Source organism: Oreochromis niloticus, linkage group LG19 (genome assembly GCF_001858045.2).
Source record: "Oreochromis niloticus isolate F11D_XX linkage group LG19, O_niloticus_UMD_NMBU, whole genome shotgun sequence".
NCBI lineage: Eukaryota > Metazoa > Chordata > Actinopteri > Cichliformes > Cichlidae > Oreochromis > Oreochromis niloticus.
In genome coordinates this window covers 26,105,684-26,127,596 of record NC_031983.2, presented here as the reverse complement: position 1 = coordinate 26,127,596, position 21,913 = coordinate 26,105,684, and the positions used below count along the sequence as shown (strand labels likewise).

The 21,913-nt window shown below is 39.8% G+C and overlaps 2 protein-coding genes across 2 annotated transcripts; one reads left to right on the top strand and one right to left on the bottom strand.

Moving 5' to 3' along the window:
• Positions 1-288: 288 nt before the first annotated feature.
• Positions 289-9,506, bottom strand: eif4eb (eukaryotic translation initiation factor 4eb). Its single transcript, XM_003445435.5, has 7 exons — positions 9,376-9,506; positions 8,381-8,484; positions 4,895-4,990; positions 4,707-4,770; positions 3,647-3,760; positions 1,119-1,258; positions 289-1,029 (listed from the first exon to the last, which is right to left on the bottom strand). The coding sequence occupies exons 1-7, from the start codon at positions 9,391-9,393 to the stop codon at positions 915-917; spliced, it is 651 nt and encodes a 216-aa protein (XP_003445483.1). The 5' UTR covers positions 9,394-9,506; the 3' UTR covers positions 289-914.
• Positions 9,448-21,692, top strand: metap1 (methionyl aminopeptidase 1). Its single transcript, XM_003445436.5, has 11 exons — positions 9,448-9,668; positions 10,814-10,865; positions 11,869-11,978; positions 12,858-12,918; positions 17,429-17,520; positions 17,612-17,695; positions 17,956-18,094; positions 18,759-18,890; positions 19,517-19,660; positions 19,745-19,810; positions 20,353-21,692. Exons 1-11 carry the CDS (start codon positions 9,477-9,479, stop codon positions 20,517-20,519), a joined length of 1,239 nt encoding a protein of 412 aa, XP_003445484.2. The 5' UTR covers positions 9,448-9,476; the 3' UTR covers positions 20,520-21,692.
• Positions 21,693-21,913: the final 221 nt, after the last annotated feature.

Genomic DNA, 21,913 nt, shown 5'->3' with positions numbered 1-21,913 from the left:
ACCGAGAACGTGATGACATTTGTCACGACGAAGTGACATTTTGAAAGCTGCTCTGGTGGCAATGGACTGAAGCCGCGTTTCCCAAACTAATCTTTTCTTTCACAAGTGTTTTTTACTGACATTTTAAGGGATTTTAAAACGAGGCAGAGCCAGATTTCACACAAAGTCCTCTTTTCTTAAGAATAATCACATCTACATTAGTCTTTTTACTTTACGGCTGATCTGCCCGTCACTGCTGATAAGTCAACTTCAAAAAGTCAGTGTCCATCAATAGAGCATCACCACAAGTCAATTAGCAAAGCGTTTATAACAAGGAATGTACCACTTACAGACAGCAACCAAAAAATCCACAATTTAACAGTTAATAATTGCAAAACCAATGTTTTAATTATATTAACACTCAAATGAATATATGTCATGAAACACTTTAAAAAGGTGGATTACGTGCAATGGCTCAAGGCAAAAAAAGCATAAAACGAAGGTCTAACATTCTAATAATATGCAAGCAAATTAATATAATAAATTAAAAGGGTTTAATGTCATTAAGGATTACAGCCAAACCAACAATGCTGTAAAACGGGTGAGAAATATACATTTTCTGATTCCCTGCCATTCACAAAATAAAAATATAAAATCAGAACGATTTTGTTTAGTAGAACATGAAGCACTCTAAATGTCATCCACTATTAATACCTCTCATTATTAGTGTTTGTGGAAGTTTTTGCATTCATCTGTTTTCCATAGCATTTCTTTTTTCCTGTGGTATAAGTTCCTGGGCAGGTTATGGCAACATTTGGCATGAACTCTTTATTTCCTTCCAGATTGCATTCCGCAGAGTCTTTTGCAGCAAAGTAAACATGTGCACCAACAACAAAATAAGACAAGAAAATGAAAAGAGGCACATAAGGGGTTTCTCAAACAACAAATTTGTTCTTGGTGGTTGAACCGCTTTTGGTAGCGGTGTCTGCATGAGACTGGTAACCAATAGTCATCTTCATGGGAAGCCCCAAGCGTTCCTTGTAAACTCTCCTGTTGAAATACGAAATGACAACGTAAGAGACTGAGGAGGCCTTCAGTGCTTAGAGTACTTAAACAGACCGCGATCTGATCTGCCTCACCCTATGTGCGTTACAGCTTCGCGGTTCTCGTAGTCTGACGTCCAGACGGCTATTTTATCCCCTTTTGTGCGGACGTTGACCACGGCTCCGCAGACATCGTCGCTGTAGTCGTCAAAGGCCTCTCCGACTAAGCAAAGCAGCTGGTGAGAGGATGCAGAGGAAGAAAAGCTGTTGTCTCGACATAATGAATCACATCTTCATTTTGACAGCAACTTAAAATCCTCCTGATTCTTTGCGAAAAAAGAAAAGGCACTGAGGTCGTCGAGGTTTGTCATATTCATTACTGGGCAGCTGACATTTTTAAGGATTTCTGCTTTTTTAAAATCAGTGACACGACATAGTATTTAGTGGCATTTTACGCTGACATTATTATTTCTAAAGTTACTACTTAATCGCAGTGTGATATTTCAGCAGTATCTGAACACATTTTGTTCTGACAGCTTCGATATCTTCAGACTGCCTCGGCCCTGTTTGAAATGTGAAAAACTTCTGCAGCCGACCCAAAGCTTTAGTCACAAACCTGATCATGACACGAGCAGAAAATTAAAGGGTCTTTGGCGTTTTTTCAATAACCGATCTTCTGATGACTCACTTGCTTTATTCTCCATCAGCAGCTTCACTTTCCAAATTAAGTTCTTTCCAGCTAACGATGAGCTACAGCAAGATAAGTTCAGGATCAATGGCAGGTCAGAACAGGAAGAAAATTAGTAAGTAAGAAATCACTTTTATACAAGTTGAATTCTTAAAGATTTTGAAGAAGAAATTATTTGTATCCTATTAAACACAATCATAATGTGAAATACAGTATATAGGGTTAATCAGTGGGTAAGTGAATCCTATCCTATATATCAGTGGTTCTCAAACTGCGGTACGTGTACCACTGGTAGTACGTGGGCTCCCTCTAGTGGTACACAGGAAATCTCAAAAAAATTTCTTAAGATTAATTAATTATAGCATGTTCTGATTGAGGGATTTCTGAAAAATTCAAACGTACAGCTCTGCTATCACTTCCGACATAAATGAAGCCAGAAAACTAAACAGCAGTGACGTTTGTAGGGTTACTGAAGTTGGGCTAGCTGGTATATAATGATGTGCTACGTGGTGGATAGCTACACAGCTATGTTAGCACAACATAAACAAAGTGAAGCTGGAGGATGAACACTAACTTTTTTCCACTAGATAAAAGTTAACGTGAGGGTTCCCGATGGTTAGGGACAAATGCAATCGCATGTCGGGATGATGTAAACAGACCAAACTACAGTCGGGAGAACAACTGAGATAATCCATCCACAATATGAGGTTAGTCAGTAATATACTGCTGCATGAGCTGGGCTGTAGTTACATCGAGAGAGGCCGACAGTGATCACTGACCTATTTTCAGGGGCTTGTTGAGATTAAACAGAAAAAGATACAAAGCTTTAAAACATGTTAAAAACACAACAGCCTTAATAAACTAAATAAATAAAGTAGTTTGGACCCAGAAGCAAGTTTCATCGTGTCATCACTTAAAGATTGGATATCCCACCTGCTGTGAATGTTTTAATGCAGTACAGTTGTTATTTTTATCACTTGTCACATCCTGTTTATGACAGTTAAAATAAATAACATTCATATAAGAAATAAAATTGTCTCGTGTAAACTGTATATGGTGTTAAATAGGCCTGTACTTTAATGTCGGTCATAAGGGTGGTACTTTAAGAGTCATATATTTTATGAGGTGGTACTCACTGGTATATATAAATTTATCCTACAGGATTTAAACTGGAAAAAGAGTTTAAAAGATGCTAGTTTTAAAATTTAGATTCTTTGTATTTAAATGTTTTTTTTCATGATCTCTGATGTTGACGTTGAGATTTGAATCTTAGTCACCTCAACCTCCAGGTCAGCGTCACTGAGATTCAAATTCACCAACATTTGTAGTAGATCCAACTATTGTATGAATTTTAAGACTATATGTCACCTTGTTCTCAAGTTATCGCATTTAAAAACCTGCCTAGGAATAATATTTGGTAACTTGCTGATTGGCTGGCTGATTGTAGCGCTCACTGCTGCCCCAGGTGGCCATATGCATTAATTCAACACAGTATAAGTGTTCCAACATCCCGGTGATATTTTTTTATATCACCGGGATGTTTTTATATCTTGTGAAAATGTTTTTCTTTTCTTTCCTGCATCTGTGCTGAGCATCGCTCGCTGTTAGCACCAAGCAAGCAAACCAATTTTCAATTGCTCTCATTTGACCAGGTTGTGATCTCAAACCTGCAGCTCAACACGGATTCACAGCAATCGCACATTTGCTGCCAAGAACATGAAATCAATCTGAGCCGCGGCTCGGTTCAGCTCTGAAAGGTACGCTTGGTTGTAATCACCCCTTTCTGCAGGCAACAAGTGTAATGATAACATGGTCTAACTAATTATGGCTGCCAGCATGTAATAAATGTACTGCTTTGGGGAGAGGTTAGAGAAATGATTATTATTGTCACTGGTTTAAGCAATGGGATGAAGAGCACAAGCACAGTCAAACCTACAGTTTCCAGCCAGTAGCGGTCCAGGTCTAATCTCCTCTGCTGCTTGGTGAGTGTAACCAGCCAGCGCCCGCCACGCTTGTTCCTCTCATCCTCCCACATGGGTTCAATGCCATCCTGCAGCAATAGTTCAAATCGTCAGCACACATCCTGAGCAGCCTCTAAGAATGAGGTTTCAACGTTGCCTGCAAGCACTGTATCTTTCCCACAGTTACGCATTAGATGTTTGCAATGGAAAAAACGAAAAAAAAAAAGAAGTCAAAGTCAAAAGTCAGTGTGTATGCAGCGAGTGCTGAAACAGCTTTTTCCTAAAGATTCACCTTCAACTTATTTCCACAAAGGTTTTTTTTTCTTCCAGAAGATTTCCTTAATGTAAATTTGTACAGATGATGACTGATAATCACTGGTGTGATCCTACATAAAGGCTTGAGTCCAGTACTTTTTCCACTTTCCTCTCTCTCCTGGCTGTGAGCTGACTTTTTCTACACCTTGTTTCCCTTCCCTCCAGCAATGATGCTGCTGTTTTTACTGGAACTCTTGTCTTGGCAGTTCAGTCAGGTATTGTTCTGTTTGCAGAAGCTTTATTTGTTTCTGTTCAGTGTTTGGACAACCACTGCCTTGAGGGGTATGATGTGGGCTGTGGGACAGACCCTCAAAGCAGTCAACTTCAGTACCGGAGAAACTCCGATTGTTTTACAATGTCTAAAATAATAATAGGATATCAGTTTAAAACACTTAACTGATTTCTACTCCTGTACTTCAAATGTGGATGAGGCCTCGGGCCTTTTATTTGCTTATATAGTATCTCAAAATAACTAAAACTAGCACAAATGCCATATCTCATATCTATGTAAAGACATTTTCCAGCTTAAAAAGATGCTATGTAGTTTTTTTTTTACATGTAACTTTGAGAATATTGGAATACTTTTACTTAAAACATAGACTGTTAAAGAAGACACTGACAAGCAAAGGTCACTAAAAAGCCCAATTTAATTAAATGTATGTGCATTTAAAGACAACACTCACTGCTTTTGTCCAGAAAAGGTAAACGAATCAAACATACCTTGAAAAGTGAGTAATCACAGCCTGACATGAGATTGCTTGACAACTGGATATGGTTGTAGAGACTGAAATAAAAACAGAAAAGCATTAATAAAATCATATTTCACAACATATTATATAGTCAGGCTATCTCACAGCTTGTTTCTCAGTGAAAGCACAAAAGAATCCCAGACATTTATTGTTCCTTACGCCCAGAAATCTTCAACTGTGTCAAATTTAGAGATGAGTCGCAGGTTGGCCTGCCATGTTTTGCTCTTGTCATTCTTGAAGAACCACAGAGACCATCTGTTGTTTTAAGCAGAAAACAAAAATTAGCATAAATATAATAGGCCCATTATTACACACACAATGTAAACAAAGGCAAACAGAACCACTGAGCTTCTGGGCAAATGAGCAACGTATGGATGCACAGGATGCAGATGATGCTTGTCCCAAATGCTCAACACTAAACTCTCTAATAACTCAGCAACAGGTTGGCAAAAAATGAAACTCTAATAAAGAATTAAAGCAGATAGCCTCCCACAGTCCAAATATGAGCCAAATAAGGTCTGAATAATAAGCCAAATATCTTCAGCTGTACTAAATCCACAGAGCAGAGTGTTTGATGAGCATTTAGAACTTTGTGTGAATTTTTCTAGTTAACCTGTTTATCAGACATTTGAATGTTTAGTTGTAGACCATGATCTAAGGCCACATATATTACACAATCCCTCTCATGGGCTTCAACAGGCTCAATCACCCTTTGACCCTGAAAACAATGTGGGAGGTAAGAAAATTGAGGAATGCATATCACTGTCAATACAAATAACATTAATCCGTTTCAGATGCTTTATGGCACTGTCAATGTTTTGGGATATTTAGCCATTAGCATTTACCTTCTCATCAAAATGAGCTGTGAGACACCACTAAAGTGTTTAGGAGCCAACTTTTCTTTTAGCTGACTGGATCTCAGTCGAGTTTGGCTTGTATATTTGACCCTTTTGGACATAAAGACCCTTGTGGAATTTAAATATGCATAAAATATTCATTCACGGCTTATTTGTATTCAGCACAGAAGGTACTTGGAAAGTATCCAAGTATGGATTGAGAGGAAAAACACTGAACCCCCCTGGACAGGTCACCACGCCATCACAGACAATCACAGTCTTACTGTGGGGAAATAAAAAAGGCTTGAATCCAACGCTCTGCATGCATAAATACATGGATACAGGTACAATTTAATAAAACACTGTATATATGAGTTTTTCCATTTTATTAATGAATTGGCAGTTTTAAGACATTAAGAAAATGCAATCAATCAATTATATTTACTGTCACATACTGTGTATTTACCAGATGTCTACAGGTTAGGGGGTAATTTAAGACTGTGATGAAATGCACAACAAAATTCCAAATGTGTTTATTAATATAATAATAAGATGGATAATGTTGTTCTGAGACTGAAACAGCTGGCTGTGGGACTCCATGACCCCATCAGAATCAGCTGGTTGTCTTGGTACGGTAACTTTAATAACTATCCAGTGAAGCCATACAAAGTAAGTACATGGTGGTGGGGTGAAATCTGGCATTTTAAGTCACCTAACTTTTCCCATCTTTTGATCCTTTAGAATTCCTACATGTACATGAGCTACGCACATTAAATTTTCAGAGATGAAAAACACAAGCTAAACTCTGTTAAAAATCTGTAAATAATTTACACCCACTCAAAGTGTCACAAACTAAAGCCAAAATCTCACATTTTTATTAATTTTTTTCTTTAAATAATAAACTTTGAACATCAATATCATGGGATATATCACTTTAATCAGCAAAGCAGCATCAATTTAATGTCCGGCGCTTGTACTCTGGATGTTTTAACTGTTTCATACTAGACTGATCCCCAGCTCCTCCAGTCTGCATGTCAAAATGTTTCTTGGGAAAGATACTGAAGCCCAAATTACCCTGATCCATCCATCAGAGTGTGTATGAGTGTGATCGTTAGAAAACGCTTACAGGCATAGAATAATGCATTGCTTTGAGTTCTCACTTGGAGTAAAAATGTGATACATAAGCTGGTCCATTTACCATTTAATAATTAAATGGAGAAAACCCGAAAAGGTGCTTTACAGTTTGATCTTCCCTTTTCCAAAGACGGAGGTTTCTGTGAGATTTTCCAGGAGTGTACTGCAGCCCTTCCAGCCTGCTGGGCCTAAACTGATCCCCAGCCTAAGCACTCTTGTATTTAACAGAAGCTACAAATGTTACATCAGCTCATGTATCTGACGGCCTGCTGTTACCGTTTTTTGTACATATAAACTCAGCATGAAAGTAAATGACAAACAATGATTTAATGATGCGGTTCCACTGCATTATCTAATTTTGTGTGTGTGTGTTTGGTGGGGGTTGAGTGGGACAGCGTCATGTGATCTGGAAATTCTAGCCGTGCGATATCAATGAAAACACTGAACATCCATCAAAAACACATTTGAGATAACTTCATATTTTAATTATTAAATGTGTATTTATGACATTTTATGGCTGCTTCAATTCTTCAATCTTGTCTTCAATCAAGCTGAAAATTGCTTTAACTCATCAAAATCTATCTTGGAAACAAAACACATTTGCATTTGTACTTCTATTTATGTTTCTATCATGCAGACAAATTGTGTAAATGGCTCCTCTTCCTCCCGTGAACACAGCACTCATTGTTTTCAGTGAGTGGTCAATTCATGTCTTGCTTTCACTTCTGCATGAGCGGCTGCTTCGGCCATGAGGAGAAACGGTCATTCAGTTCTTGAACTGAGCCTTGTGATCAAACATGAGTGTGACACAGGTCACCAGTCTTTTCTCTGGAGTTTGATGCACTTTTCATCTTGACATTTATACACTCCCACACACATCTGCAAGCAGTCGCTCTTACTGACGGTGATCAGATGCTGGCAACTGAAATGCTTTTGTTTTGTTTTGCCTCCAAAGCCCAATTTTCAAGCTACTTAGACAAAAATTACTTTAATTCAGTTGAATTAAAGCAAAGCCTGCCTACTTGCTATTCTAAAAATAGTGATTAAGGCTTTATTATACAATTTTAAACTTTAATAACAGTCCTTAACAAACTGTTATGCAAAGCAAGGAGGCGAACAAACTATCAGACTTTTTGACTTCAGCTGATAAGTGGTACTGATTTACAGGCCTATAAACACATCACACAGACCATTCTCACACACACTGGACACATGCATACGATTTGGTAATGAGAAGTGAGGCAACAATTATATAGATTATTTGGGCCTTAACAGACTATTATTTACTATTCAATAATGTGATAACAAGTGCAACACACAGTATGTTTTTTTGCCAGAAATAACAGTAAAGCAAGTGTTGGCAAAAAATAATTTATACGAGTAATTCTGATCTTTGGTTTTCATCTGGAAAGATAAAGAAACTTTGAGACTGTGGGAGTTTTTAAGACTTTTTCAAAAATCTTTTTTTGGGGGCATTCAACAGGTTTTCTAGGCGTTTTTCTTTTTTTTAATATATAAAAGTGCAAGTTTTATGTCCTGGTAACCACTGAAATGAAAGTTATTTGATGAGCTCTACAGCGTTATTTAAATTAAGTGCCCTGAGGTGTTACCAAAAGTGTCATGACTTGCTTGAAGGAAAACTTTGGGTCGCTTTACATAAACTTGCGGTCTCTACCTGTTCTGGAGCGGGTGTTTGATGTAGGCCTCTGGGCTCACAATCTCCTGTCCAGTCTGCTCAGCTCCATCTTCATCAGGCTGGGTAGGACTTGGGTTAGTTTCCTAAAAAAATAGATGGAGGCTCAACACTAATAGAAGGAATACAATAAAACTGAAGACAACATGTTTGAGTTCTGGTTTTTCCCCTTGTTTACTCGTTTCCACTAGTAGAAGTCCCGTTTTTAAAAAAAGAAACTGATATTTTAGCCTAAAACGAAACTTAGATCGACTTAAATTCCGTGACGGAAGCAGATGTTTACGGAATCCATTACGAACATCTGGAACACATTTCACTATGATGCGAGGAAAGACTAACTAATATTAACGATAAAATTACTTAATACAAATTAAAATCTAGAGGCCATCTTAAACTCGGTGTGTGATCTACGTTTTTTTGTTTTTGTTTTTAAAAAAAAAAACACATTAAATATAATTTTTGAGAGGAACAAGATAAGGAATTCCTCTGTGCTTCTACATCATTTACCTCAGCTTACAGCACTGCTAACAGCGGATCGCAGAGGTCATGTGTTGAACCATTCTGACAGCTGGATTTTTATTTACATAAAGTCCTCCTCAGATATAAGGTATGATTTCACGTGCCTCTAATAAACACATATTTCTTGGAGGTTCACTTCACTGCTGCGCAATGTCCGTCACTAAAAGTGACTGGTTTTCAGGTGAGAGTTAATGTGCTTCCCTCGTTTGGTAGCAGTAACGTCAGCCTTGAAAGTTGGGAGATTTCCACATACAAGCATTCCTGTTTTACGCCTCGCTCGTGGCACCCAAGACAAACTTGAAGTACTCAAAACAACACGTGTGGCCCCAACAACGCTCATTAAGCATTTACGGGCTAATTTTAAGAGTTGTACGTGAAGTTTACGGCAGACACCGCCCTGTAATCGAAGCGAGAAGACCCTCATATGTTTTCATGTGTTCTTTACAGAAAGTACTCACCGGTTCGGCGGTCGCCATCTTACAATTCTCTGTTAGGAAAGTTTCTGTTGATTGGACCGAACTATGCAACGTGACGGTCCCGCTGCGGACATGCGCCGTGCATGCAGCTGCCACTGGCTGGCTGCCCCGACTGGCTGCTCGTCGTCGACTCCACCCCTTGTGCAGACGGAGCAGGCATGGCGAGCACCGAAGCTAGAAGGGAGTGTGAGACAGAGGGCTGCAGTAAGGACGCCAAACTTCAGTGCCCCACATGTATCAAGCTTGGTATTCAAGGTTCCTATTTCTGCTCGCAGGTACTTCTGCTTTCCCGGTTTGTCTGCTTTAAATGTGAGCTGGTGCCGCGCGCCGGGGCCCTCTGTTTTATCACGAGGTTGCTAACTGACAAGCTAGGTAGCTGTGTGTACGTGAATCTATTGGTAAAGCGCAACTTTTTGTGAACGTTGCGGATGCTGATTAGTTGTATAGTGGCACACAGACTGATGGCGATAAATAATGCAACCAGTGATTGTAACTGGTGCTACCTGCTAACCACCAGGCCGAGGGTAAACGCTTAGCTAGCTAACTTATGGCTAAAGTGAGTCATGTAACGACCCTGGTCAAAATAATAGCTGTGGCCAATTGGTGTGAAGTTGTCTAACGTAAAACGGCTTATGAAGTCATAGTTATTGTGTAGGAATCACATAAAGTGATGCAGTATGTTGCACACACTTGCATTTGAGTTGTAAAGTGATATGTCACGCAACTCTAGCCCGACAGATCATCCTGGTTCTTTGGTTCCCATGAGACCAAACATCTGTAGGAAATTTGTCATTTAAAGATGGAGTGTTTATGCGTTGGGTCTCCTACTTGGCTGGAAATCAGAAGAGCTACATGTAGTATGCAAACACATTTCTTTCAGAAGTTTGGCAGCTTAAAGTACTGACAAGCACATTGGTACGCCACTTGTGTTTTAATTACCAGTAATACCACGTGGATATTTCCTGTGTAGCTGCAGACACTGGATTAGAATGATCAGTAGAATTTTGAGTAAAATCTCTTCAGATTTCTTTTAAAAGCTTGATAAATAGTTAGTAATAAACACTGTCAGCAACACTATCTTGTAGTGCAGAGGTATTTGACCCTAAAGGTCTCTGCTGTGAGTGCAGTTTTGGTTCTGCTGCCAGACTCGGCTTTCCACTCTGTGCCATTAACTGTCCATGCTGATTTATAGGACTTGATGGTTTCTGTTTGCAAATCAGCAAATAAGATGGCCTTTATCGATGGCGGCAGGCCATCTTTTTTCTGCTATTTCTCAAAGTAAAGTAACCCAAATTTCAGTTGTAGCTGACTATAATTGAGTCATGTGGTTGCGATCATGTGTGAGTGTTGCATGTTGTTGATATGGACTTCACTGAAAAATTTGTGCTGTATCAGTAATAACAATAATTTTTCTCTGCAGGAATGTTTTAAAGGAAGCTGGGCATCTCACAAGTTGCTGCACAAAAAAGCAAGTAGGTGTAATTGGACACTGTCTACCACTGTGCTATCGTGATGTTTAGCTTATATGAACAAGCAGCATTGTATTTATGTGCATGTTATTAATACAGAAGGACAGGTTGACTGTGCAAAACCTACATGTAGGAAGTAACACTACAATCATAAAATGAGACTAAAAGAAACATATTTATAATAATAACAGACTATACTAACTACATTCAAATATGCTCCTGTAATATCCTAGCTGCAACTAAACCTGGAAAACTGAAAAGTGCAAATATATCACTGCACTGCAAGTGATCACACCATAACTTTGAAAACACTGCAGTCAGTGCAGACATGGGTACACACACTACGAACAAGTACTGTTAAGAATTTAGAGCTATACATTACATACTGTGGACTGGGACAAGGAAGTGGCACAAAACAAGCTAATGAGGTTTTCTAAAAATAGAAATAAAAAGTTATTTAGTCCTTACAAGATGCAGTAACTACTACTAAAACAAAAGCTACAAGGAATTTAAATAGGACAGTGGGACAAGGTCAAATTAGTGACTGCGAAAAACAAGAAAATTCCAACACAAAATAAAAAACGCACTATTTGATAACCATAATTTGAAACAGGTCTGAACCAAGAAAAACCTAAAACAAAAAATATACCCGCTGCATCGCTAATTTTCCCACGTGCATGAAATCTAAGTCTCAGCAAATTCATTCATCAAACCCGTAACCACACTGAAGCGTGACTGTCAAAAGAAACACCTGCATGGCAAGATGACCCAACTCTAAGGCAACACACATCCATTACCACAGATCAAAATCATTTACAGCTTCCTTGTAAGACTCCTCTGCCAATCAAATGGCAGCTCAGAAAGTTGAGAGGTGGCACCCCTTAGATATATATGTGTCCTTTTAGAGTCACCAGTTGATGAAACTTCTTTCTGTACTTTGTGCCAGATGATTGAGATACACATAAAACAACTCACAGGGTATGTTGCATATTCTTTTGTATTTTAGAGGAAGAAAAGAACCAAAATGAATCTAAGAACTGTGTGGAGAAGGAGATCAACACAGACCCATGGCCAGGGTACCGCTACACAGGAAAACTACGCCCTCACTATCCTCTGGTAAGTAATGAAAAATGAAAGGGCAGTCAGAACAGCTACACTCCACTATATAGGGCTGCATTAACCTGCACTAGCCAAACAAACTGGACTTTGGGGATCAAACATGGCATGGTATGGATAGCCTAGCTTGAGTACACTACTAAGCCTAGTTTATGGTCATTGCATTGGTTGTTGCGTGTAAAGTTGTCTTGCTGACAAGATAAACTAGGTGTACACATAAAAGGTGAAGTGAAATGACATTGAGTTATCTACATGTAATAAAATCATCCCAGCAAGTATTTTACAGATTGTAACAGATCAGGGGAATAAAAGAAGCCAACAGGAAAAGCATCATCTGAACTTTTCAGTCGTGTCATCTCACTTGGCTGTAGTTTGTGTGAAAAACTATTGCCAACATACAGACGAAAGCTGTTGGATTAGGACATCTGAGAATCTAGACACTGCTGATCCTTTGCTGTTAGCTTCCCGTGAGATGTGTTAGGTCTCCTGGTACCACTGCTACTGATGCGAGGTGTAGTAAATGCACATAAAGCCAGAATTAAACTGAATACATCAGTACGCTGACACTGATATCCGGTCCAGCTTTATGAATCAGGATCAGACTAATATGTGATTCAAATATCAGAACGGTGCATCAAAAAAAAAAAGGGGGGGTGGTGGTGGAGGGTGCATTCGATTTATAACACAGCACGAAACAGTACAGGCTCAAGCATAAAGATAAGAATCATCTTATGGCATTTACCTTATTCAAATGAATGGAAGTCTCAAACAGAGACTAACAGGAAATGTTAAATTTTGTTACTTGCTTCAAGGATTCTCTTATATAAACACTGACACTCTGAGTTAACCTGTCTGTCTTTCTTCTGGGCTTCTCTGTAGACTCCCATGAGACCTGTGCCAGGTGACATCCAAAGACCTGACTATGCTGATCATCCCAGAGGTAACCAGATCTCTTTCTGTTCCAGCAGAAGTGATCTTTTTATTTATTTTTTTAAGCTGTAAATCCTTTTTGACATGTCACACTGTGCAGTTCATCAGAGGTACTGTGTACAAGTAACAGGATTCATTCAGGGATGTCATACTTTTGATAAATCAGAAATCAACCCTAGCTCCATTGGGGCATGAGACATGATGAGCATAAGCTGTGGTGTCTTGGTATAAAATGATAATATTTAACTGACCTGCATAACTGATGGGTTCATTGGTATTTTAGTGGCAAATAAGTTACTTTGTAAGTATGTCTGTGAAGGTTCTCAGTCATCCAGGTCATCGTAGTCAAAGGAGTTTGCAAAGAAAAGCGTCTGGACTTCTTTAAGTTGCTTGAAGACGTTTCACCTCTCATCCGAGAAGCTTCTTCAGTTCTAAGGTCAAATGGCCGAGAGTCCCAGATTTAAACCCTCATGTGAATTCCTGAGGTCAGATGGCCCAGGATGTGAGTGGGCGTTAAGGCGTCTGGGGAGGGAACTCAAAGCTGGATTATAGATGGCAGACAGTTGGTGTCGTAAACCACCGCCTCTGTTCAAAGATGGTCGCTCACAGTGGACATAGATGGCCTCTTTCACTCCTCTTTCAAACCATCTGTCCTCTCTGTCCAAAATGTGAACATTGGCATCCTCGAAAGAGTGACCTTTGTCCTTAAGATGCAGATGGACTGCTGAGTCTTGTCCTGTGGAGGTACATACTTACAAAGTAAGTATGTGTTGACATCAGCTAAGTGGGGAAAAAGTGCACAGTGGGGTATGCAAATCCAGATTATTATCACAATAAATGAGTTAGAAACTAATGGCACAGATTTAGTAATGCACGAATGAGCTTTGAGAGCTACTACCTGTTGAAGGCCCGTCTCTGTCTGTGTCTGAACAATGCACTCATCCATGCATGCGTGTTCTGCCATTTTTACATGAATGCACAGATAAGCTGATACGTCTTGTGCTGTCAGCTAAAGATCTGTATACACAGAGGATAGTCTGAACAGGCAGAACTTAATGAAGAGCCACGTCAGCAAGTTTTGTGCTATAATTGAAATTCAGCAGTTTATCGAGATCTCTGTCACTAGTTCATTTTTAATTTTGCTTAAGTGGGCATATTTAATATGGTGAGGCAACCGTGCCACGTTCAGCCACAACAGCCAGTTTACAATTGAGCTCATGCATTAGAATTAATATCACATGGTTTATATTCAGATGCAGAATTAGATGTGTTCTTACTGTTTGTCCAGGATTATGTTTGTGTACTCATTTCTAGTCTTCGAGTCCACTCAAAGGATAAATTCACACATGAGCATCTATGTTCTTTTTCTTACATCAGGGGCAGAACACATTTTACACTGCATGCAGTAGCTACTTAGTAACCTTATTGTACAGATGTGGTTGGGCACAGACCATTTGATTTGAGCATCATTTTCAACTTCTAATAATGAAATTCATGTTACTCACAATAAAGTAGACCCTACTCACTGACAGGAAAAATGTAATCCTGCAGTTACATGTGGAGTTGAGTTGACAATGAATCAGTGAGTATTAGCCTGAGATATAATGGCTATACTCTCGTTCTGTATTGCTTCTGTCCTTGCTTCTGTTTAAAAAAATTTCCTTGTTGGTGTTAAGTCTGATTCCCAAACCCTTTCCTGAAGTCCATCTCCAGACTCTAACCTTATTTTTAGCTGATGGTGTTGTTTAGCCTTTCCAACATACTGTCTTCTTCAGGATTTTAAGAGTGGGATGGAACAGAGGAGCAGCTCATTGTGATTCACTGTGTTTCTCAGTAGCCACTCCTTGGGGGTGCTGAAAAAGTGTGGACTAACCCTTTAAACATTCACTGATAGATTAATCGTTACTTCTCCCACAGCGCTCACTGGACTGTTTTTAAATCTAGAGCCTGATATTTCTTGTCTTGATCAAGATCAATCTGTAAATCTCGATTTAAATATCTCTACATGGGCAAAGTATTGTGCTTAGTGCAGGTTGTTTTAAAGCTGCTGTATACAGTATGTGAATATAATTTCACAGTTCAGCTTTTGGAGATGTAGCACTTTGAAATCAGTGAATATCATGTAGGCACATCTGTACTGATGCCTTTCTAAGCTGAAATAAAACCAGACTTGAATAGTCTTCTGTCTAATGTCCATGTAATATCTCACGGTGATCTCTCTCCCTCGTTGGTGTTGGATTTATTGCAGGGAAAAGTCAACCTGCTGACAGCTGCGCTGTCACGCTGTGTTTTTTTATCACCAGTTTGCTTCTTTTATGTAAATTATCACAAGCTGAGATTACTCTAACCTGCCTTATTTTACATCTATTTCTCTGGGCAAGTCGTTCTTTTTTTGCAGCCATGGCAACCTCTGCATCCGTGTCATCTGACTGCATAGATCCACACTCAGGTAGTCATGGTTACAGTCTCCTTTCATTCTCCTGTGATGCCAATTCAGGGAGTGAAGCACAATTGATTCAGGACAGTGTTCCCCAACATTCTGTAGCTTGTTGTTTATTTCCTCAAATAAACCCATAATCGGAAGTGGGTCTAACTGCAGGAAATTGACTTTGTCGTCGCTAGGGCATTTTAAAAGCCTCTGCATTGTCATAACAGTTATAAAAAATAACCAGCGGAGAGCTGTTAAACAATTTATTGTTTTGTAAAGATTTTCCAAAGGGTTCCAGTCAGGTAGCTGACTCATACAGATTATTAAATGGATTTAAATGATAACTGGTAAATAGGGATTCTTTAATAACTCAAATGTGGACAGTAAGCATCTTCAAATCAGCTGGTACACATCAACTAGCTGCACAACCCAAAGGAAAAGGCTGAAAAATGCCTGATACAGGCCTCTTATTAGTTGAGGCTCGGTCCCTCTTCAGGGCTGAACACGAGCTTTTTCAGCAGTGATTGTCATTATGAAAACATAATGTACACACTGTCCTTTTCTCATACTCCGCTTCTTCTCAGAACAGGTGTATCAAAGCGTTGGTAAGTCCAATTGATTTGCATTGTCACACTGTGGCCTCATCAGGTCAAAAGGACATCAGCATTTGAGTCAAACACTAATCTGTCTCATGTCTGTGTTGCTAGGCAACTGTTCACATTCATCCAGCATTCATCTGGTCGAGTTAATAAATTATGGACCAGCGAATTATTGATGACACGGTGCTTTGACCAACAGATATTTGTATGCATTTTGCAGTCCAATAAAAATGTTGGGATCTTGTTGGATCGGTCGTTACCAAGCTGACCTGCTGCACTGAGACCTGCACTTTTGTTGTTCTCCATATAACAGAAGCTGCCGAGCTTTGTTCTTCTGAGCCGACGGTGTGAGTGTCATTAGACCCTGTCTCTGCTCAGGTGCTGAAGCTGTAGTGTAGTCTTTATAGGAGTGGCTAGTTATTCATAGCAACACAAGATGCATTCATGCTTGTTAGATGTTTAGGGCTGAAGCTGGCAAAATATCAAAACAGTTCAGCTTGGTATGCGCTCAGGACACTTTATTAGGAACACCAGCACAAACTAATAGACACAGACTGCAATCTGATGCAATTCTACTTTTACACTTGTGATTTTTGTTGATATTGTGAGAAAGATGGTTTGGTTTTGTAGTGGATTTAATTATACTATCGGTCCTCATGATCATACATGAGGTCATACCTGAGGTGAGTTTATTTTTCAGATTTATACCTTGCAGCTCCTCTGCACAGACTGTAGCTGTACAAGCAGTAAAAAATTAAACATCACAAGGATTTCACATTAAAAGTACCAAAACTAAACCAGGTGGCACTCCTGTGCTACCATCAGTAGTTCTTCACTATTCCTCTGATACATCAAAAACAACATTTATCTCCTAAAACAAGGAATACCTGTTTGTAGTGATTAAACTTTTATCATGAGAGCGCACCCTGGGCTTAGACTTTAGCCATGGCTTTCTGAGAGTAGATTTGCCTTCTGCTATAGAGAGTAGTATTTGTTAGTTATTTATTTATTTAGTTTTACAGATGTTCACCTGTTCTTACACAGTGGTTTCTACTGAAACCAAATGAATGTTTTCTGATGGTCTAGAGGTGGATTAATTGTGTACTGTGACTTGTTGAAGCTGCGAGGAGTCAGAGACAACTGAAGGTAAAGCTCATAGGACAGTATGGATTAACATCATTGCCTTTATTTAAGTATCTACATTCTTGCATGGGGTAATAGTTACAGTTGCACCAATTACAGTGTAACTGTAAAAATTATAGTATGAATGACAATGCCTTGTGCCTTCTCAGTAACAGATGATTTATTTGGTTGTCACTTGTGATGGAAAAACAAAATCAATCAGGAAAATGTAAATCCAGTAGTGACAGTCTGGAAATTGATAGACTGACAGCAGCTGCTATTGCAAGATCCTGGCTGAATGAGCTCATCAGTTTCACTGAGTATTGACGTGTGAGTGATGCCAGTTGTCTGTCCTTGTTTCCTTCCCGCAGGGATGTCTGAGTCCGAGCAGTTCTTGAAGGGGACGTCACAGATCAAGACTCTTTCCCCCGAGGACATTGAGGGCATGAGAGTTGTATGCAAGGTAACAATCAGTATTGACTGTCTGCTTTCAAGGCGTGCATTTTTAGCTAACCTTTATTGCAGTGCAGTTTTGACACGTGTGCCATTTGCAGCTGGCAAGAGAAGTTCTGGACATTGCAGCCGTGATGGTGAAACCAGGCGTTACAACAGAAGAAATTGACCACGCTGTGCATCTGGTGCGTTGTTTTGAAACATGACACAATGCCTCATTTTTGGATCGACTAAACAAAAACTCGCCTTATGGCTCATTATAGTGCATCCACATGTCAGTGCCAGCCATGTAAGCAGCTTAAGCACTTTGGTTTGAACTGTTAAATATATCAAATGAACTCATTTAAAATGGATTGTTGATCTTTAATATTTGTCATACATTTACATTTGTACTCCGTAGTTGCACTGCTGCCATCTCTGTAACGTACACACTTTGTCTCGACAGGCCTGTTTAGCAAGGAACTGCTACCCCTCCCCTCTCAACTACTACAATTTTCCCAAATCCTGCTGCACGTCTGTTAACGAAGTCATCTGCCACGGCATCCCAGACAGAAGACCCCTGCAAGAAGGAGATATCCTCAATGGTGCGTTCACTGCCTCACGTCTTCTCATATCTGTCCCTGCTTTACTGCCATCGTGTGCTTTAATACTGCAGTGTTTAAAAATGTATTCATATTCCCAGTGTCTAGCAAAGTCCTGGGAATGCTTGAGTTTGTATGTAGGTAAATGTTTGAGGTGGGGGGAAAATAAAAGGGGAATTGGGATGACAAATGGTTGTACTGAGATCCCAAAATGGTATCAGCAGGAGTTTGGCCAATTTTAGCCTCTTTATGAATATTTCTGCTAAGGCGACGTCTTCTATCCGCCACTCCCCTCAGAGCGTCTGATGGAGTACTTGCCAACAACTCATCTCTCGCTGCGTGGCCCGACAAGACAAATAGTTTCATTAACCTCTACCAGTGGGGCTTTGCCAGTCAGATTCTCTGCTGTCTATATTTTTCCTCGAGTGGGGAAAAGTCCCAGTTTGCAAACTGGCACTTCCAATTTTATCAGCAGTTTTTTAATAAAAGGATATTTTGTATTGCCTTGCAAATGGATACATGTTTTCTGAAAACTTGCTAGCGACTGTTATTAACTGCTCTTGGCAGGTCATTCATAATATTGCTCCCTTTGTGTTAAACATAAAAGAGTTTGGTTTGTCATCTGACACAATGGTTCTGACATATTTGTCTTCCCACGCTCACGCAGTGGACATCACTGTGTACCACAATGGTTTCCATGGCGACCTCAACGAAACCTTCTTTGTTGGAGAGGTGGACGAAGGAGCAAAGAAACTGGTTCAGACTACGTATGAATGCCTTATGCAAGCCATTGACTCTGGTAGGCTCACTTTCTGTCTTTCTAACATTTTACAGCGATGGTGGTGTTTTGTGTTGATGTGTTGGATGATATTTTATCTACCCTTGTTTAATCAAAGACGCAGCTTTGGGTAAATCAGCCAGTATTAGCTTATTAGGATTATTGGTATCAATATATTGAGGTCATTGAATAACAATAATTTGCATTATAGGTGTTGCCATAGCAGAGTTTGGCCACCAGAGAGCACTTACATTTCAGAGCAAGTCGAAATTGATGGGTCATTCCTCAGTGACCCAGTTTGTGAACTGCAATCCTTAAAGTGGCCAGGATATTGCAAATTCTGATCATCTACATGTGCATGGCAACTGGGATGCACCATCTGCTGAGGAACATTATGCATTATGGAAGATTATCAGCTAATCTGATTTTTATTTTCTGGTCTGGTCTTTTGTCCAGTTAATAGTCAAAGATATTCAATTGACTGCTGAAGGCAAACACAACATTACCTTTGTGAACCTGAAATAGGAAAATACTTTACATTTTGAAACATTTATGTAGAAACAACATAGTTGTTTTCAATGTCAAATACTTACATTAGTGTGTGTGATTCAGGAAGTAAACTAAGCCCCGTGTTGTTTTTTCCTCAGTGAAGCCTGGCATTCGCTACAGAGAGCTGGGTAACATCATCCAGAAGCACGCTCAGGCCAACGGCTTCTCTGTGGTGCGCAGCTACTGCGGCCACGGCATCCACAGACTTTTCCACACGGCTCCCAATGTGCCGCACTATGCCAGTGAGTAACTCCCACGGTTAGCGCTGAATGCGTTAGCATTAATTACTCAAATGTGCATGATTTATGTTCTCCTTAATTTCCCAGAAAACAAAGCAGTTGGTGTTATGAAGCCTGGCCATGTGTTCACCATTGAGCCCATGATATGTGAAGGTGAGTGTAACCTTTGTATGAATAATAATCTTTACAGAAATAGATCAAATTAATATGTTAGAAAACTGCCTTAATTAGACAATTTGCAAACTACATAGAGCAAGAGACTAAAACTGGAATACTATGTCAAGTTAAACATTGTAATACTTGTTTCTGTTTGCAGCTTTATTGCAGTGTAGTTCTCATAATACACCATAAATGGTGTTTTGCTTGGTTTTTAGGAACAGAAGCCTTTAAGATGAGTTGATTAGATAAAACTATTTTGTTTCTTTAAAGCGAAACAACCAAGTTGCCTTCAGAAATCACCTTCACAGTCGAGCATAGACTGGGGCAAGCTGAGGCTGTTAACAGATTCTTACAGGGTAAAATTGTGTAAAGCCAGTCAGGCTCCAAAATGGGTCATTACACTTTAAACCCCTTAACTATCTCACAGGTAAACAGTGAGTCATTGCATAGCTCAGAGGCTTTGTTTTGTCGATTTTGTTAAATTGACGTTGTGTAAGCCAAAGCCAGAAATCGTGTGCGTGTGTGTAATGTCTCAGGTGGCTGGCAAGATGAGACGTGGCCAGACGGCTGGACGGCGGTGACCAGAGATGGGAAGCGCTCGGCTCAGTTCGAACACACCCTGCTGGTGACGGAAACCGGCTGCGAGATCCTCACCCGCCGTCTGGAAGAGAACGGACGTGCTCATTTCCTCAGCCAAATGTAGACCGGACAGGAACGCACCAAGGACTGGACTTTACCAAACACACACACACACCCAGCACTTCTGCAGCTCACACACAAACACATTCGCACACACAGCACATCGAAAAATCATGAGGCACCGCTCCTGAAGCTCAGTGTAACTGTAGCTCTCATGGCTTTCTGAATTAAATATCGGTTCCTCAAAGTAAATGGAAGTACTTGAATGTGTCTTATATCAAATGTGGATTACTTTATTAGTGAAAACTGTATCCTCTGGAGGAAATATAAAAGTATTTATGAGATTTGGTTTTGCTTAGTGGTCAGGATTGATAGGCTCGTTCTCACCTCTGGGTCTTGTCATGCCCAGAGCTGTCACAGGCTGTCTAGTTGTTGTTGTCAGTGGTGGGTGGAGCTCAGGGCAAATTCAACTAGTACACCATGCTTTGCTTCTTTTTTTCCCCCTCAACCTCTGCTAACTTAATCACATGTCATATAAATTTACCGGTTGTGGAGTGAGGAGAACCAGCAATACTAGAGAGTACAGGGAAACAGAGTCCACAGAAAACCAACAAGCAACTTAAAATTTAGGCTTATCAAATTAAAGTTTGGCCATGAACCTGCCTTAGTTGCCCGAGAGCTAAAGAAAACAATCGGTGATGAGTTGATTTACTGTTTAATGGAAGACGAGGCTGATTAGCTGACTACACTATGTCACCGTCTCATTCACCTGTTGACGTGTCCAGTAAAAGTGCTGTAACCTAATTGTTATGTCTTGAATGTGGCTATTATTAGTGCTCATCCGGTGAGGAAATTGGCAACGGTTGCTAGGAGAATTGTGACGTAGCCTCAAGAGCATCTGCGCGGTTATCCAGAAAGACAATAAAGACCCTGAACCTGTAAGTGGTGGACTTTTTGGCCCTGCTTTGAGAAGTCCTCCTTTGGTGTCTCATGTTTTCAATAGCCCCGTTGTAGCAAATTAAAATGTGAATCTAGAAATTGAAACTAGCCGGCTATCTCCATCGGTGGCTCCCCTCTCCTTTTACTCTGCAGTAGTCACCATTCATCTCGATGACGGGATTTTCCTCGTGCAAGAAGCAGCATTCGGTATTTCTATATTTTCAGAGGACTAATGTGATCAGAGTTTCTCTGCCATCTTTGTATTTCTTCTAATGGAGTAATAAATGACTCTTCTGTAGCTGTGTGTGGGTGAGTTTGTCCTTCAGTAGACTGCAAATGAAAATCCCAAAAGTGGCTTAATTTAGCAGCCTTTTATTAATGGAAGTGACAGTTTGGGTTCTTCTCAGCCGTAATGCCTTTTTAAACTCAGAGGAGGGCAGTGATGATCATTTTGATTTTTGACTCTTTGTTTACTCCAGTCTTACACAATTTCATCATTTTTCAGTGCATTTTCCTCTG

Coding starts and splice junctions, on each gene's coding strand:
- eif4eb (XM_003445435.5), bottom strand. Junction 3,761..4,706: donor GTGATTACTCACTTTTCAAG/GTATGTTTGATT, acceptor CTATTGCTGCAG/GATGGCATTGAACCCATGTG. Junction 1,259..3,646: donor ACCGCTACTGGCTGGAAACT/GTAGGTTTGACT, acceptor TCCTCTCACCAG/CTGCTTTGCTTAGTCGGAGA.
- metap1 (XM_003445436.5), top strand. CDS start 9,477: ATGCAGCTGCCACTGGCTGGCTGCCCCGACTGGCTGCTCGTCGTCGAC. Junction 18,095..18,758: donor AGAAGGAGATATCCTCAATG/GTGCGTTCACTG, acceptor ACGCTCACGCAG/TGGACATCACTGTGTACCAC. Junction 18,891..19,516: donor TATGCAAGCCATTGACTCTG/GTAGGCTCACTT, acceptor TTTTTTCCTCAG/TGAAGCCTGGCATTCGCTAC.